Source organism: Brugia malayi (genome assembly GCF_000002995.4).
Source record: "Brugia malayi strain FR3 genome assembly, contig: Bm_v4_Chr2_contig_001, whole genome shotgun sequence".
Lineage (NCBI taxonomy): Eukaryota > Metazoa > Nematoda > Chromadorea > Rhabditida > Onchocercidae > Brugia > Brugia malayi.
In genome coordinates, this window is record NW_025062476.1 from 8104656 (window position 1) to 8120198 (window position 15543).

General features: G+C 31.2%; 2 protein-coding genes across 2 annotated transcripts; both read right to left on the minus strand.

Annotated features, from left to right (window-relative positions):
• Positions 1-828: 828 nt before the first annotated feature.
• On the minus strand, positions 829-5598 carry Bma-ing-3 (Uncharacterized protein; the record flags this gene model as incomplete). Its single annotated transcript, XM_043078868.1, has 12 exons — positions 829-989; positions 1977-2128; positions 2260-2351; positions 2961-3043; positions 3241-3343; positions 4048-4229; positions 4290-4376; positions 4472-4516; positions 4690-4852; positions 5055-5155; positions 5423-5494; positions 5571-5598. 12 exons carry the CDS (start codon positions 5596-5598, stop codon positions 829-831), a joined length of 1269 nt encoding a protein of 422 aa, XP_042934802.1.
• A 650-nt stretch (positions 5599-6248) lies between these two features.
• On the minus strand, positions 6249-8028 carry Bm6724 (Uncharacterized protein; the record flags this gene model as incomplete). The annotated part of the gene is made up of 6 exons (XM_043078869.1): positions 6249-6350; positions 6497-6561; positions 6741-6789; positions 7155-7284; positions 7725-7848; positions 7965-8028. The coding sequence occupies 6 exons, from the start codon at positions 8026-8028 to the stop codon at positions 6249-6251; spliced, it is 534 nt and encodes a 177-aa protein (XP_042934803.1).
• Between the last annotated feature and the right edge of the window lie 7515 nt (positions 8029-15543).

Genomic DNA, 15543 nt, shown 5'->3' on the forward strand with positions numbered 1-15543 from the left:
GATGTTTAATTTTGTCACCCTCAGTCATGTTTAATTCATTTCCATGTATTTTTTGCAAAACTGAAGAGACAAAAAGATTATGCACTTCCAACCTTTCATAGTATTTTTGGAAAGTCTCGAGGAGTATCGAAATACAAAAAAAAATGTTCCTTGGTTAACAAATATGACACAATATTTTGAACCACAACTAACATTACTTCACATACATTGCTAACTTTGCTCTCAGAGTCAATGGAAAAACCGGAATACTGAAGTAAAACATATTCAGAAAATGAAAATCCCAGATTGATGTCTCGTGAAGGCGAAATGAAATAAATCGCAATTAAAAGCTTACTCTTAAAATTCTTGGAATTGCACTAGGCGATGCAAAAATTGATAGTTTCAATATATTGCGATGGAAAACACTAGAAGTAACAAACACAAAATTATCCGAGGTTTGGTGTCGGGATTTTGTGCCTGACAAAGCTTATCAATAAAATAAATAACTGATGAGGCAGTTGGGAGAACAACAGATGATGTATCATAAAGATCAATAAAAAGAACTTATGCTATAAAACATCAATAATAAACGATAAATTTATAACCCGATAACAGTGCACAAAGCAAGACTCTACTCGTGAATATCTTAGATCCGACAAGGAATATTTGTGAATTCCATCTAAAATTGATAAAGTTGATTGAAATTGCTCACAACTACTAAAATATCAATTTTTATAAGTTTATTAAAAGAAGCACAGACGATCGTATTTCAGAATAACAGTTCCTAAAACTGAACAAATAGATAGCTCTCGAAATAATTTTACAAAATGTAGACTGAAAAAATACTGTTTATATTTTGCTTATAGCAGTCATTTCAGACCCCGAATGTTTTGGTGCACATTCCGGGCAGTACCATTTTCCTTTGGGTTTTTCGATGACGTTAACACAGCCATAATGAAACCACTCATAACGACATTCTGGATCATCACAAGCGACCATCGAACCATACCCTTTCTAAAAATCAAATAATCAACAAAAAGAATCCATTAGAGTACAATTATAAATTGTGCTTATCATAAGAAATCTCACATAAAATATCGCTTTGCAAAGCTACCAACGCTCATTAAAACTTATTGAAAGAACATCCAGTACTCATTTATGCTCTGGACACTACTCTAACCTAAGTAACATGATGATAACGAGCTATATATACATAGCAGTACTGTGTTAATGTAACTAAGGGAGTCAAATGAATTACACATAAAAACGCTCACCAATAATATAACAGAGTAAAATAACATTTACCCACAATAAGAGTAAAATAACAAGTAAAATAACAAAGTAAAAACAATAAATGAAAGAAGAACAACAAAAGGAAATAGTTTCAGACAACGTTGAGTCAAAAATTGTGTGCAAAAAATGCAGAGGGAATACAGATAGAGACAGCAAGATTTGGAAAATTTATCCATGGATACAATTTACTTCTCATTTAACCTGTACACATATTTAAACTGCAAAAAAAGAAACTAAGAACTAAATGCTATTTCCAATGTATATACTATGAAACTTCTTCAAATTTCCTCACCTCAATCTATAGCACACCTTGCCTAAGAATCCTTGACTTTCACACCATAAAAAATGTTCAGTAAAAAAAGGTGGTAAGTAGCAATTTTATAGAATCTACAAATAAAAGGGCATACGAAAAAATAATCGCATAAGAGGTACCAAAAAACCATTTCTTAAAAAGGAAATTTTTTATTTAAAACCTATTATGCAGTAGATTTTATTTTTATTTTATTTATTTTTTGCTATCTTTATCCTTCCCAACAAAAAAAAAATTCGCAATTCCTCATAAAAATTCAAATTTTATAAAGATTCAGACAACCATTTACTACTCCATGCCATTGTAAGGGGTGCAGATCATAATTTTCCTGCAAAAGTAGCAATTTAGAAGTTTTCTCCTTAATTTATACTTATATTCAAAAAAAAATGGAAACTTATTTCGCGACAGAAACACCATACGCGTCGGTCTGAATCAGATTCATCGTCGCTTCCTTGCATTAGTTCGGGTGAACAAGAAGTAAGACTTGTTGCACGACGTTCATGGCGTTGCATAGTGTATAGCATTTCTTGAGCTCTAGATGTTAACCTAAAGTATAAATATCCATTGCTTTAGAAAAAATCGATGAATCAAGAATAATGACATGAAAACACGAAGACAGTTTTTAAAGATTATAGGTATAAGCGTACCATGACAATTAATACAGCAAAAAAAGCTACTTTCTTGGACGGCCGTGTCGACTTTCCTGAACGGCAAGTGACATCATTGATTGTCCTGAAGCAAGTCCAGATGTTGCGGTAAAGACACTTGGCTAAAACGATATTTTGTATTTGTTTAATTTTATAATGGTTGACATTTTAAAGACTAACATAAAGCAAATTTCGCAGCAAAAAATCATCCCATAATTCAACCATATGAATTATTATAATTCCAAACTGATAAGAATAAAGAGGAAAAATAACCAGAAGAAAGCTAATAACGAAAAAAAGGAACCTTGTTCAATCTATATGAGTTTCTCATCTTGCAACTTAAGTATTATGACTTACTTAGAGTGAAGCGCGCACACTTCATGAAATCGGAAGTATTAATGATCAATCAGATCTAACTAAACCTAAGTTTAACCTGCAAAAATATTAGATAATTATATGAGATGTGTTGCACTTCATTCCTTCTTTTATCAACTTCCTAATAAGTATGAAAAATCACAAGTATCTATCACCTAAAAAAGAAGAGATTAAAAAATACAGAAAAGATAGAAGGAACTAAAGAATCTTTTTTAGGAACAATCAAGTAAAGAAGGCACAATAATATTACGTGACTACAAGATGAACCCTTTTTTCAAAACATTTTTATCCAAATTAAAATCAAAGAATTTATTAAAAACACAGTTTGTGAAATCACTAATTTCTCTGAAACTAACATTTGAACTTTTCGGAGGATGCACTGAGAACTGTACTTGCGAAGAAGTAGATGGAGTTTGACTTGGACTGTTCCAATCATCACCTATGAAATTTTTTTTTTAGATATGCAAGACTTTGAAAACTTTTAGCGGTAAGAAATATGAAGTGGTGAAAGCCCAACTTAATAGAAAACATCATAGAGATTTTCGATCAAAACTCATTATAGCTCTAAAACTCATAACATATAATATCAGTTCTAAGATGAAAATAAATGACGTTTCGACAATTTAGATAACCAACCACGATCACAAGTGCTGCCTGCTATAGACTGAGCATGTACTGCAGCAGGCGAATGAACGTTATTGATACCGATCATTTTTTGAGGAGTGACAAGTGAGCGTCTCTGTAAAATGAGATTTTATTAATGCATACAATTTACTTAAATCATTCATCATACTAAGGAAAGTAAATTGTTAGCGTGTTCAGCAGCTTTACAGTTTGCAAATCAATAAGGAAGCAAGATGATGAGATATCCAATGAAATCGCAATATTTGAACTATAATTTTGTCATCTGTTTAATACCACAAAATTTTGAACAAATTAAAAACTTCAAATATAGTTTTTATTTTGTTGAAGAAATGTTTCTTGTTCACAATACACAGAAATTGATTACAAGAATCTAAGAAACACAATACAAAATCCAAGATACCAATTCTTAGTTCTAAATTCATCTCCAACTCGTTTTAGAGCTTCTTTATCCACCTGATACGACAATCATGGATGTAAACATTCAAGAATAAACATTAAAGTAATCAATACAGCACAGATATCAATAAAATACTACTATTGTTACTGAATGTGACCATCTGTAAAACAAATGTTTCCACTCCCATTCAAAATTAACTATAAACAGTAAAGCTAAAAGTGGATGTATAGAAGTATTAACAACGTATAAATTCGGTTACTTGCTCCTAAAACCTCCAAACTCAACATCTAAATTCATTGAGTAATACAATATAAATTCTTTATGATAACTCAAAATCTTTATGAAGGTTATGAGAGCAAGTAGACAAGTGTATCAAACAGGATTTATTCTATTCAACTCACCACGATTACCTTCAGCGGGGGCAAATCAGAATCACGATCACTAATAGAATTGTTAGCTCGACTACAACTTGGTCCAGGTTCAACATCGCGTGCCCCCGCTGCAGGAAGTAATGAATGACTTCCAGTTTGTTGAGTCTGAGTACTCATATCCAATCCAATTTCACACGTATCATTCAACTGCCCTAAAATCAACTTTGTCTGCGCATGAAATTTAAACTCGCTAAGTTAAAAAGAGAACAAACCAGTGATCGATGTTTCCGACAAAGGATTTGAGTTGCCGTTTATCATATTCGCAAGATTGACATTGACTTCCCGATATCTGCGTCTTCCTAAAATAAGATTGAAGCATTTGTTTCTCAAAAGTATTTGCCTGCAAACATGAAAAATGTTCATTTTGAAAGATTTTTTGAAACAGAAGTCTTACGTTCTTTGCGTTGAAGGAATAGATTTTTTTCTATCTCATTGAATTCTGAAATAAACAACCGCTCATTAAAGAAAACAAGGGAAGAAACGAACACAAAGTTAAGATGCTAAGCGAAGTGGAATGCATATTTGAAAAAGACTCATAAATTAAAACTGCTCCATAAAATAAATATGTCAAGGACATTAGATTCACGAGCAAACGAAAACTTCAATGCTTACTTCTTTCAATTTGTTCAGTAATGCCAGGATTATCAGCTTCAAGTTCCAGTTTGAAATGCAATATTTCTTTGTTCAACTTTTGGCTATATTTCAGCAAAAGTGAATGGCAAACATCCAAGATTGCCACTTTTTCATCCGAAAGAGCTTTCGCTTGCGCATAGAGCTACAAAAAAAATTGAAACTGCCGGTTGATATTTAAATTCAAATTAATTTCAGTAAGAGAAACTAACAACATTTTGGAAACAGATCTGAGACTTGCTCTAAAACAAAATAAACTTCAGTCCAAGATGTATTTTAAGTATTCCAGTACAGTAATTATAAATTTAAAAATACAACCAAATGCAAAACGTAATTTAAAAACGCACTTCTAAGATTTCATTGTAGCGCTTTACTTTAACATCATGAGGAAGAGCACCACCTGTAGAGAAGAATTCATCTCTTTCCTTATTGGCGCGCTCGTGCAATTCTAAAAACTGAATTTGAAATATTACAGAATTCCTTCTATGTTCCCGTTGCAGTTCAGAAAATAAATGTCAGACATCAGCTGTGAATAAAATGTACTTTTCAAATACTAGTTTGGATTTCTGAGAAGCAATATAGTTCAATAAATCTCACAACCTTATATATATATATATATGACACATTATCTTACCAAGAACAATATATCAGTGGCTTTGGTATCATTTAGAAATGCATATATAAAAAGTAAAGAATGAATTTATTGGTCACTTACGCTGCGCTTGCAGGTCCAACATTCGAACTTCAGTGCTTCTGTCCCTCAACTCACCAGGTAATTGATCAAGTACTGTAATAAAGAAACTGAACCACCAATTACACTACTTCTAGTAAGATGAAATTCAAATTCCAAGTACGCAACTTACATTCCAGAAAATCCTCCAGATATAACATTTTCTTCCGCTTTGTTTGTTGAATAACTTTAATTCAGCCCTACGAGTATTCACGCATAAATTGACAAACATCCAAAAGCTTATAGATTCATTTAAATAACAAGAATCAATACAACATCCTGAATTCTCAATAACTTCTACAAGTCAGATAAATTCACTGCTACTACATAAAAGCAAGGACCAGGTATCAATTCATGTGCAAAACCTCACATGTTAAAGAAGTAATTACCAGGTAAACTGTATTTTTTTTTAAAACTAGAAAACGCCTATTTAATATTTGCTACTCATCTATTCCTCATTAGACTTCAAAATAGTTACGACGTAGGCATGATTATAGATGTAAGGATATTAAAAGATGGAGAAATAAGATTGAGATATTAACCAAAAGCATAAACTGATCTATGGACAACACTGCCTGTGATTCCAATTGATACGAGTGAAAATAAATCAACAGATGTAAGACCAAAAAAAAGTAAGTGACACTTTTCGATAAATCTTTTATTAATAGACACATTCACACCAAAATTTTGAGAAAAATAAAATCTATATTTTTAGATGTTACAAATTAAACAGTAATACATTATGAACTACTCTCATCGAATAGTAATTTTCTTCGAATCCTGAAATATTCCAGATATTTCGAATTTCGTTTTATTGATCTCCTGGTTCAAACGTATAATTGGTAATTGGATAGATACGTGGGTCAGTAAATGGATACGCCCGCTTGATATCGTAGGGATATTGCTTCAGCATCTAAATGCGGAGTTCTAACATTATAAGAAGTTTTATAAACTATGGATCTATTTTTTTCTTTGATAAAAAGAAAAGTAAACTTTCACTTTTAAATGTGCAAATTTTTAATTTTATTAGTTAAATATGTGACAATCAAGACATATTACAATGTCATTTTTCCACTTTCGACCTTTCGGCCACGTCTGAATACCAATCCAGCAAAAAATTAAAGCTGGAATTAAGTGACGGCAGAAAATTACCGTATTGGTCCATCTAAAAGAAAAACTATATAGTTTTTAATCTAGAACATGGAAAATAAAAAGCCCTATAGTTCAAAACATTATCATCAATAATAAAGTTTTCAGGATCGATGAAATTACACTTAAATTGAAGTTCCCTCATCATCAATACCGGTGTAGGAATCACGATCAGATGTGTGCATTATCGCTTGGATGTCCATCTGAAATTTTCAAAAATCTGAAGTAGTGAAGTTAAAATATTCTTCCACAGAAAACCTTCGTAGTAATGTAAACCTTTCTATTCTCAAATCATTCATCCACTGAGAATATTATATGACAATTCAAGTCTCCCACAAGAACATTGACAGTTGGTCCAGCACTTATAGCAAAAATGCTTTTCAGATTCGAAGTTCAAATGATACTATTTAATTACTAATGTCATAAAGTTAGTAGATAAAATGGAAATATTTAGATTTTTCATTAAAAATTGGTGTTAAATTAATTCATTTTCGGATACGTACAGAAAAATTGTAAACAATATTTCTGTGAATAAAATTTGTAAACAACCATGCCTAATGTAACTTACTCCTTCTCCCCAGTTTCTTCGATAGTGTGGATCGCTCCAGTTTTCATATGGATCCTTATGGTCATATGTAACGCATCCATAATCTGGATAATTTCCTGCGTACTTATAGCAATCGTCTTTGTCATACGGCCTACAAAAAAGAAGCAAAACATCACTTTAAATATTATAATATACTTGCCTTCGCAGTGCTATGTAGGACTAATAAGATTAACTCCTGTTTCTTTTTTTTTTTTTTTTTTCAGACTCTTTTTGGTGCTTTGAAGTTATTAAATAAAAAGCAACTTTTTCTTATTTGTTGGCTGTATTTTTTGGTAATACCCTTTTGTGTATTGATATTTTTTTTTGGCTTACTTCGCCTTTTTCTTTTTTTCTTGTTTTTACTTCTTTAATCTTTTTAATTACTTCTTCTAGCCTTTTTTTTTTGTTTTGTTTGATGGATATTTCTGTTGTTTACAATAGTGAATAATAATGATTTACCAACTTTAGTTAAGTGTAGAAAATCTGAAAATATCTACTATTGGTATTTCTATCTCAATAATATCAAAGCTAACATATGATAGCAGAGCTAACTTGTAATCTTCTAGCCTCATTCCATATTTTATCGCCGCTGCTCGTCGCTCTTCTTCATTTTTTGGATAATCATCCGGCATGTGATCACGTGGATACCAACCATCGATTGTCAGTGGTCCTCTTTCTAGAAAATGAAGATAGGGGAATGGCAAGACACTTGCTTGGGATAAAATACAATACTGTACAATGTAAAAACACGAGTAAAAAGATTAATAATGATAACAACATAGGTTAGCTTACTGTTCATGCGACATGATGTGTGGATCGAACGTACACATAATAGCACGGAACGCGATGATACCATTACGTCACGAAACCTGGAACACATAAGTTTTTTGAAGCGTCTCCAACAAATACTGCAAATTGCCAAACAGAAAGCTTTTCAATTAATAATCAAAATATTTTTACATATATGAATGTGTTCTGAAATATATTTAATAACAGAGAACATTTCACAAACTAATACCATCTGCAAGTACTATCTCCTTGACAGATTACATCTAATTCACTAGCAACTCACTCACTACACTATATGACATGCTCTATAAAATACTGTCAACATCCCCTCCTCAAACTGACCGCTAGCATCACCAATCGTTACTACAACCACTGAAAACATCAGTTGTGTCACTTCGCATCTCCTTACTATCTACTACACTAAAAACCCTTCCATTTTGCATTCTCTATTGTCGTCTGCTAAAAGCTATTTCACTAATGCATTTAAAAAAGAAGCATCGAGTGGGAATTAATAATTAATGAACTGCGAGAGACGGATGTGATGCCCACGGTAAGAGTTAGGAAGCGGGCAAATACTAATTAGTCCTAAAAAAGGATAAGATATTTCCGCGACAGATGCAAAGAGGGGTCATAGGTTAGGTTACGAAAAGTCTGAACATTTACGACTAAATTGGAGGACAGCGAGAGATACAATTAAAAGTCATCATTAGCAGTGATTTGCAGTTTGGCATCAAACTTGCAGGTTTTGAATCTTTATTCTGGGTTTTACTTTTCGTCATTCTTTGTGATGCATAAAATAGAATCAGAAAGATTTATTTCTCCCTGAAAATATTAATTTCTATATACTCTTAAATGTCTCTGAAGTTTCCTCCTTCCATGGACATATCTTCCCTGTTTTTCGGCGCATTCTGTTTTACCAGCTCCTGATATGATTTTATCATACGTAATGAATGAATTTCAGGAAATTATTTCAGATATTAATATGATACAACAATTTATGAACAGAATGGTCAAGGCAATCAAAAATCTGAAAATACTTTTTTTTTTCCTTTTCGTGTTGCGAACATTTTCAAATATTCACATCTGTAGTCGAATACATTGTTTAATGTAGGTGATACTTGACAACAACAAAAACGAATCTCAAGTTCACAGCATTATAAGTGTTTAAGCAATATCTTCACCTATTTGCTTTCACCGATATCCTACTATCTTTACCAATTAACAATATATTTATTTAATATATATAAATAAATAATTTGTCTATTTATTTATTTAATTAATTGACATATTATTGATTTACTCAGTTAACTTACTTCATTTAATCATTTATATACGTGTTTATTTATCTACTTATTTACTTTTTTAATCTGAAGTGGCACCCTTTTTCTCTGTCTCTTTGATTTTCCATGAAATGGATTCTTATTTTCCTCTGCTTCTTTGATTTTTTATTTGGTTTTTTTCATCATTTCTCAGGATGAGTTTTTCCTGGTGTCTACGATTTTACTCGTTCTTTTCCACTTTTACTTAATATGATGTACTGATTCAGTATTTTAATTTGAAATAATGTGAAAGAGTTCATTATTATTTTAAGTTTTAGCGGTTTGATAGCCTTCAGTGTAATGGGCGAAAATTGATGATAATATGTTATTGCAAATGAAATAGTTATTGCTCTTTCTGTGTAGTAGTAGTAGTAGTAGTGGTTCAAAAGTACTTCAAAATTTCGGTAAAAAGATCATAAAACTTTTCCCATTTATAGTCTTAAGAAGTTAGCAAATTAAGTTTTTTTTTTTTTTTTTTTTTGGTATAAAATCAGTTTGCATAATAGTATATATAATTCAAAGATAATTGTCAGTTTAATCAAATATAATTATCAGTCTAAATAACCGTACGTATTATCCGTTTTCAATTGAACTAAACATGTAAACAATAAGTGAAACGAGATATATGTCGCATTTTGGCACAGTAGTATAGCGTTTGCGGAATTTCAACCAAATTTTAAGTGAGGTAAGTTAGCATGATGGGAAAAAGACCTGTGTTTGATTATTCAAAACAACTAATCGAATGATTCTGTGCTTTTTTTTGTTTCCAACATTTCCGCGATTTTCAAAAGCGATTTGCATGGTCTTATTTTTTAAAACAGCTGTTGCTCGAAGTAAGCTTAAATGATTTTTTTTTTACGAAGGATCACTCACTAATCAACTACTTACCTTCCTTCCAAGTCATATTTTCTAGAAAATAAACGTATATTTTATAATATTTTTTAATCTATTTCAAATCTACTGGAAATAAACTTTCTTTTTTGATAAGTCTACCACTGACTTAAAAAGCTACGATGAAATTTTGCTTCTCTGTCCGTGATGTATATATTATACGTTACTCTCTCACATTACATTGTTGACTTACCTCATTAAAGCAATATCAGTAAGCTAATAGATTGATGCTATTCTCTTAATTCTGCTAAATGAATAGTCCATTTCAGTAATGGAAGACTCGAATCAATATTAGTGAGAAAAACTTGATTTTATTAATTATGAACAAAAAAAAAAAAAAAAAATCATGAACAAAAAGAAAATAATGAAATTTCCGAGGTCTATGCCAATTGAAGCCTTTTCCAACTGACAAATTAGTGATTTAATAGCTTTTTGTGCTGTACTTTCGAATTCAACACAGAATTTGATACAGCTCCACCTTACTCTCTTCTGTTTAATTTTATACGTTCCATTTTTGTTTCATTCCACTTCATTTAATTCAGTTTGTCGGTTGAACTTTATTCCATTATATTTAACATGACATAACCTGGTTTTATTTAATTCAATTCCTTATTTGTATTCACATTTTATTATTATGATGGCGGAGGAGACAGGATAAGTACATATATGAGCTTTGAGAAAATGGTTCCTATATTGACCACAATAAATTCGATTGTTGATAAATTTAAAAACCACCAGTTTTGTTCGTGAAAATTGAGGAAGCCGATGTTTTGGTTGAAGGAAAATTCCTGGGGTTTGAATTTCATTTTTTACTAAATGTGAAAAAAACCTAGTTCCCAGCACTCCAGTTTCTAAGCCGTCTACTTATTCATGATTTTGATTTGAAATATTATTAGCTTATATTAAATTTAGATTTTATTCAAATTACACTCGACTTCCAATCTACAGAAAATCTCTTTTATCAGTCAGCATAGAGAGGATATGAAAGTTTTCGCTTCCCAAATAGAAAATGTAAGTTTGCAGAAATTTCCAAACATGTTAATCTTATTGCTAAGCACTTAGACTTTCTAGTCATGAGATGAGATTTTTAAAAGACGATGAGAAAGGAATACTTAAATTTTGGCTGAAAGGAAAGAATGTGAGGGATCTATTATTTTCTCATCCTATTGCGAGCAACTGTGAATATTTTTGTCTAGTTTACAACTGACGTCTATCCTTTGACCCATTTCCTGCACAGATGTAAAATGAATTGAGTTATGTTTAATTTTAACCCGTAACTAACCTCTTTCGGATTCAGGTTTTACTTCTGTTCGGGAAAAAAGCTTTAGAAATAACCGTTTATTATGTGATCTCTCCTTGACTACTCAATTTTTACCAAAAATTTTTCGAATTAACATCATTTAGCATTTGCAAAAATATTTTCATCGTGCCATCCCTAGTGCCGGGTTGAAATAATGCCAATTTTGCTGTATTTATTGGGATGGCGATGGAAAGAAGAGAAACAGAAAGGGAAAGGAAAGGAGGAATGGTCAAGGGATGGCTTTCAGAAAAAATTTCTTTGTAATAAGGATAAAGTTGCCTGAATGAATATCACTTTTAGACAACAAGTACCTATAAATGGCTAGGTATAATTGTCCCACAAAGCTTCCTTTAGTCATTCTTGGCTGACTTCGTCTGTTTCTGCAATGCTTCTATTACAGAGAGGAATTGACGATTTAGACGAGAACTTCTCTAACATTGTTATATATAAATTGTGAAAAGTCCTGGAAAGTTCTCTTTTCCGTATATTCTCTTTAGATAACAAAAACTACTTAGAATTAATTTGTACAACAATAGACTGCAGCCTTGTGTTCAAAACAAGTCATATTTCTGATCATCGTCGTTTTTTCTATGTAATGCATGTACTAGAAGGGTGAAAAGAAAATAGAAATATCTAAGTTGCGCAGTTTTCCATTTCTTTAACTTCTGATAAAACAATAAATATTTTTGAAATGAATCATTGATGAATGACAACACATTGAAAAGAACATATGGGACCAAGTAGTTTTGGTTAGACTTGATCCCAAATGACGTGACTGTTGTTTGGTTTGAATAACTTCAAATATCTCATAATATTAATAATTAAAATATTTCAAAAAGCTTCCTTTATCAGAAAAACTATTTCTCTGAATTGAAGATTTTAGCCTTTATCAGTATTGTTCAGCTTAATTTTCCAGTAATCTCTCATCAAAAAATAAAGTTAAAATCTTCCTTTTGTGAACGCTTCCTTCAGTGCAAACTTTTAATAATTTTCAGTTATGCCTAAAAGAGAATCATGAATATGAGACTTCTAAAACCTTCAAAAATTCTGAAACAAATAGTTTTAATCAAAAACAGTAAAACACTTATTTTATCTTATCATCTCATTTTCATATTTCATTAGGTTTCGGACATAAAAATCTTTTTCTTGCAGTAAATAAATCTAAATATTCCAATGTGCAATAGATTTCAGTGAGATCAGTCAGGATAAAATATTTACTTCAATATATTTACTTCAATAAGAAACGTACAAAAGATACAAATATATATATATATATATTACTTCAATATAAAATATTTACTTCAATATATTACTTCAATATAGCTAGTAAAAGAATTTCATTTTTCAATGAAGACCTTACTGTGTTAATGAATGAGTTCAGTTATTTCTTTAAGTTATCATTCTTGTTCTTGATTCTTAGAGTATAATTATCGAATCATGTAGTTTATTATAGAACACATATATGTAATTTTCATTTTTGAAAAAACATTTTGGGTTTTGCTCCTTCATTCTCACTATCCACATAGTAAATTGTCATTTCTTGCTTCACAAAGATTTCTTAAGATATATCATAATATACAATACCTGGCCATCGTGAATCCTTTTTACTTAACAAATCCTTTTTTTTTCTTTCTTGATGCTATTAGAACGACCAATTGTTTTTATTTTCTGCTCGGTCTCTTTTGGAATATATCTGTTCTGAGGGTATACTAATCGTGGTCAAGCGTATTAATCATAGGAAGCTCGATGAATACAATTTGTAACAGTATGGAGTGTGAAATGTTTTCATGGCCTGGGGCACAGTAGAAGTAGCTCATATTGCAGATATTTCATACTTATTCCTGTTCATCTCAATAATTCATCTTTCCTTAATACATTTCTGCGCTCAGCTTATTCGTTCTAAGTTCACTTCGCACAAAACTTAATTTTAGAACAATGCTTGCTGTGAATGCAACTTGTGCTGATAATGACGTCATCACGAACAATCTTGTCAACTATTAATTGTTTACCATCACACACACCATCGAAAAAAAAAATGGAACAAACTTTTGCATAAAAATGTTTTTTTAATAGTTTTGACAGAAATTTGGTTTCATGAATTATTTTCCATATCTGAGTAAAATTTTCAATGATGCTACATATTTCTGCGTTAGCCAGTAGTTATTCAGCTATTTCGATTAGTTGATTCCATTAAATTCATCGATTTCTATTTTCACAACTGTTCACCGTCGATTTCGAACTTTCTTAATCTATGTTGTGGAGAGATGCATCATGACCACTTCGGCATCATCCGACATCGATAGAGTCTTAATCACTTCACTGAGAAAGTGATGGTTTGCTAAACAAAGGAAACACATCAATGACTATTCTTTTAATCGATCAAAATTAATGTCTGAAATGGATTATAAGTACATCGAGCTTCATTGCTCAAAAAAAATTATCTCACTTTCCTGTCGGTTTGTTAACCCTAAATATGATAGGTTGTAACTGTTCAGTTTCTATTCTTCAGTTAATCCACTACTATTTGTGAATTATATGGAACCAAAAGAGAAAGATCTAGTATGAATTCTAGTATGATCTGGTATGAATTAATTCCATATGTTAGTGCTTGTTTCCAAAAATTTTCTCTAGCTTAATCGAAAGAGAGAAGTCATAAATCAAATATAGTTTATCGTATTTTCATACAATTCATTTTTATTTTCTTGAAGTTGTCTGGTCGAATGTGAAAAAAGTTTGCAGAGTTTGGACCCTACAAAAATATTGGTGATTTGAATAGTGAAATACCTTTAGAAGTTTGATTAATAAATTAATTCAACTGAAAGATGAGTGATTTCAGATATCAAAGGGATTTACAAAAGGTGATTTCCGAAAATCCATTAAAGAAATCAATTAACTAAGATATTTACAATGCAACATTTTAAGTGATTTTTTCCGTGATGTTTAGAGAAGTCGAGAACGAAAGAATGGTCCTTGTTTCATGATATTAAGTGTTATAACGCTTAGAGATAGTATGTTAGAGTGATATATTAATCGATACTATATCCTATGAAAAAATGCATTCGTCAAGTTTCTAATAGTTGTGGTAGGAGTTATTTTACTGGGGATTTTAAATTTCTTTCGTGATGCTGATAAAATTAAATATCTTTAACTCTATAAAACCATTTTTGTGCATACTTCGACTGCACATAATCATTCATATATGTTAGTATTATAAAAAGAGTGAGCCATTTTTTAATGCGGAATGTGATTTGCAAGAAATTTGAAAACAAATCAGCTTATCTACCTTGTACTGGACGCAGTGAATCTCCATAAAACTATTTTTGTGTGTACTTCGACTTAAGGTACTAATTCTCAATTAGGCTAGGTCACACTTCATTTTTTAATTCCTATCGTCCTAAATGTGATGCCATTATGGTGTCAAAAACTTCTCCAAATCGAAATTAAGCAGTCTGAAGGGTGCTTCGCGACGTTCATTGCACTAGTTTAATAATATGATCTCAAGCATAAGTCGTTTCCTTTTAGGTGAAATATATCAATCATAATATTTCAATTTTCAAACTTTCCAATTACTCTCAAAAATGTAGCTGCTATATTGAATACACAAGTCGTTTTAAAATATTCATATACTGCATATTTTTGGTGTCGTTGATCTGAATTTTCAACCATGTTTTCATACAAATGTCAGAACCTTTTAGCGCAATATTTCACATGATGCCACTGTCCATCTTTTTCGATATTGTGCTTCAAATTAATAATTTCTATTTTCTTTTTTAATCCATGAATGATCCGTAATTTCAGACTGGTTTATTTCAAGAAGATTCGTTTCCGCAGAAACATAATCATATTTTCAGTGATTTTTTATATGCGACGCAAGTTAAAGTAATCAAAATTGTACAACCTAAGTCTCGACCTTCAAAACTAGATTAGAAGCGATGTAAACAAAAAGCAGCCCACTACTCACGATGAAAGTGGGAATCACGAATATTGCAAGCACAGGATTAGAAGAATACACAGAATACACTTCCTCATCTATTCTATAAAGGGAACACGGAATCCATTCCCGTTTTTGTAC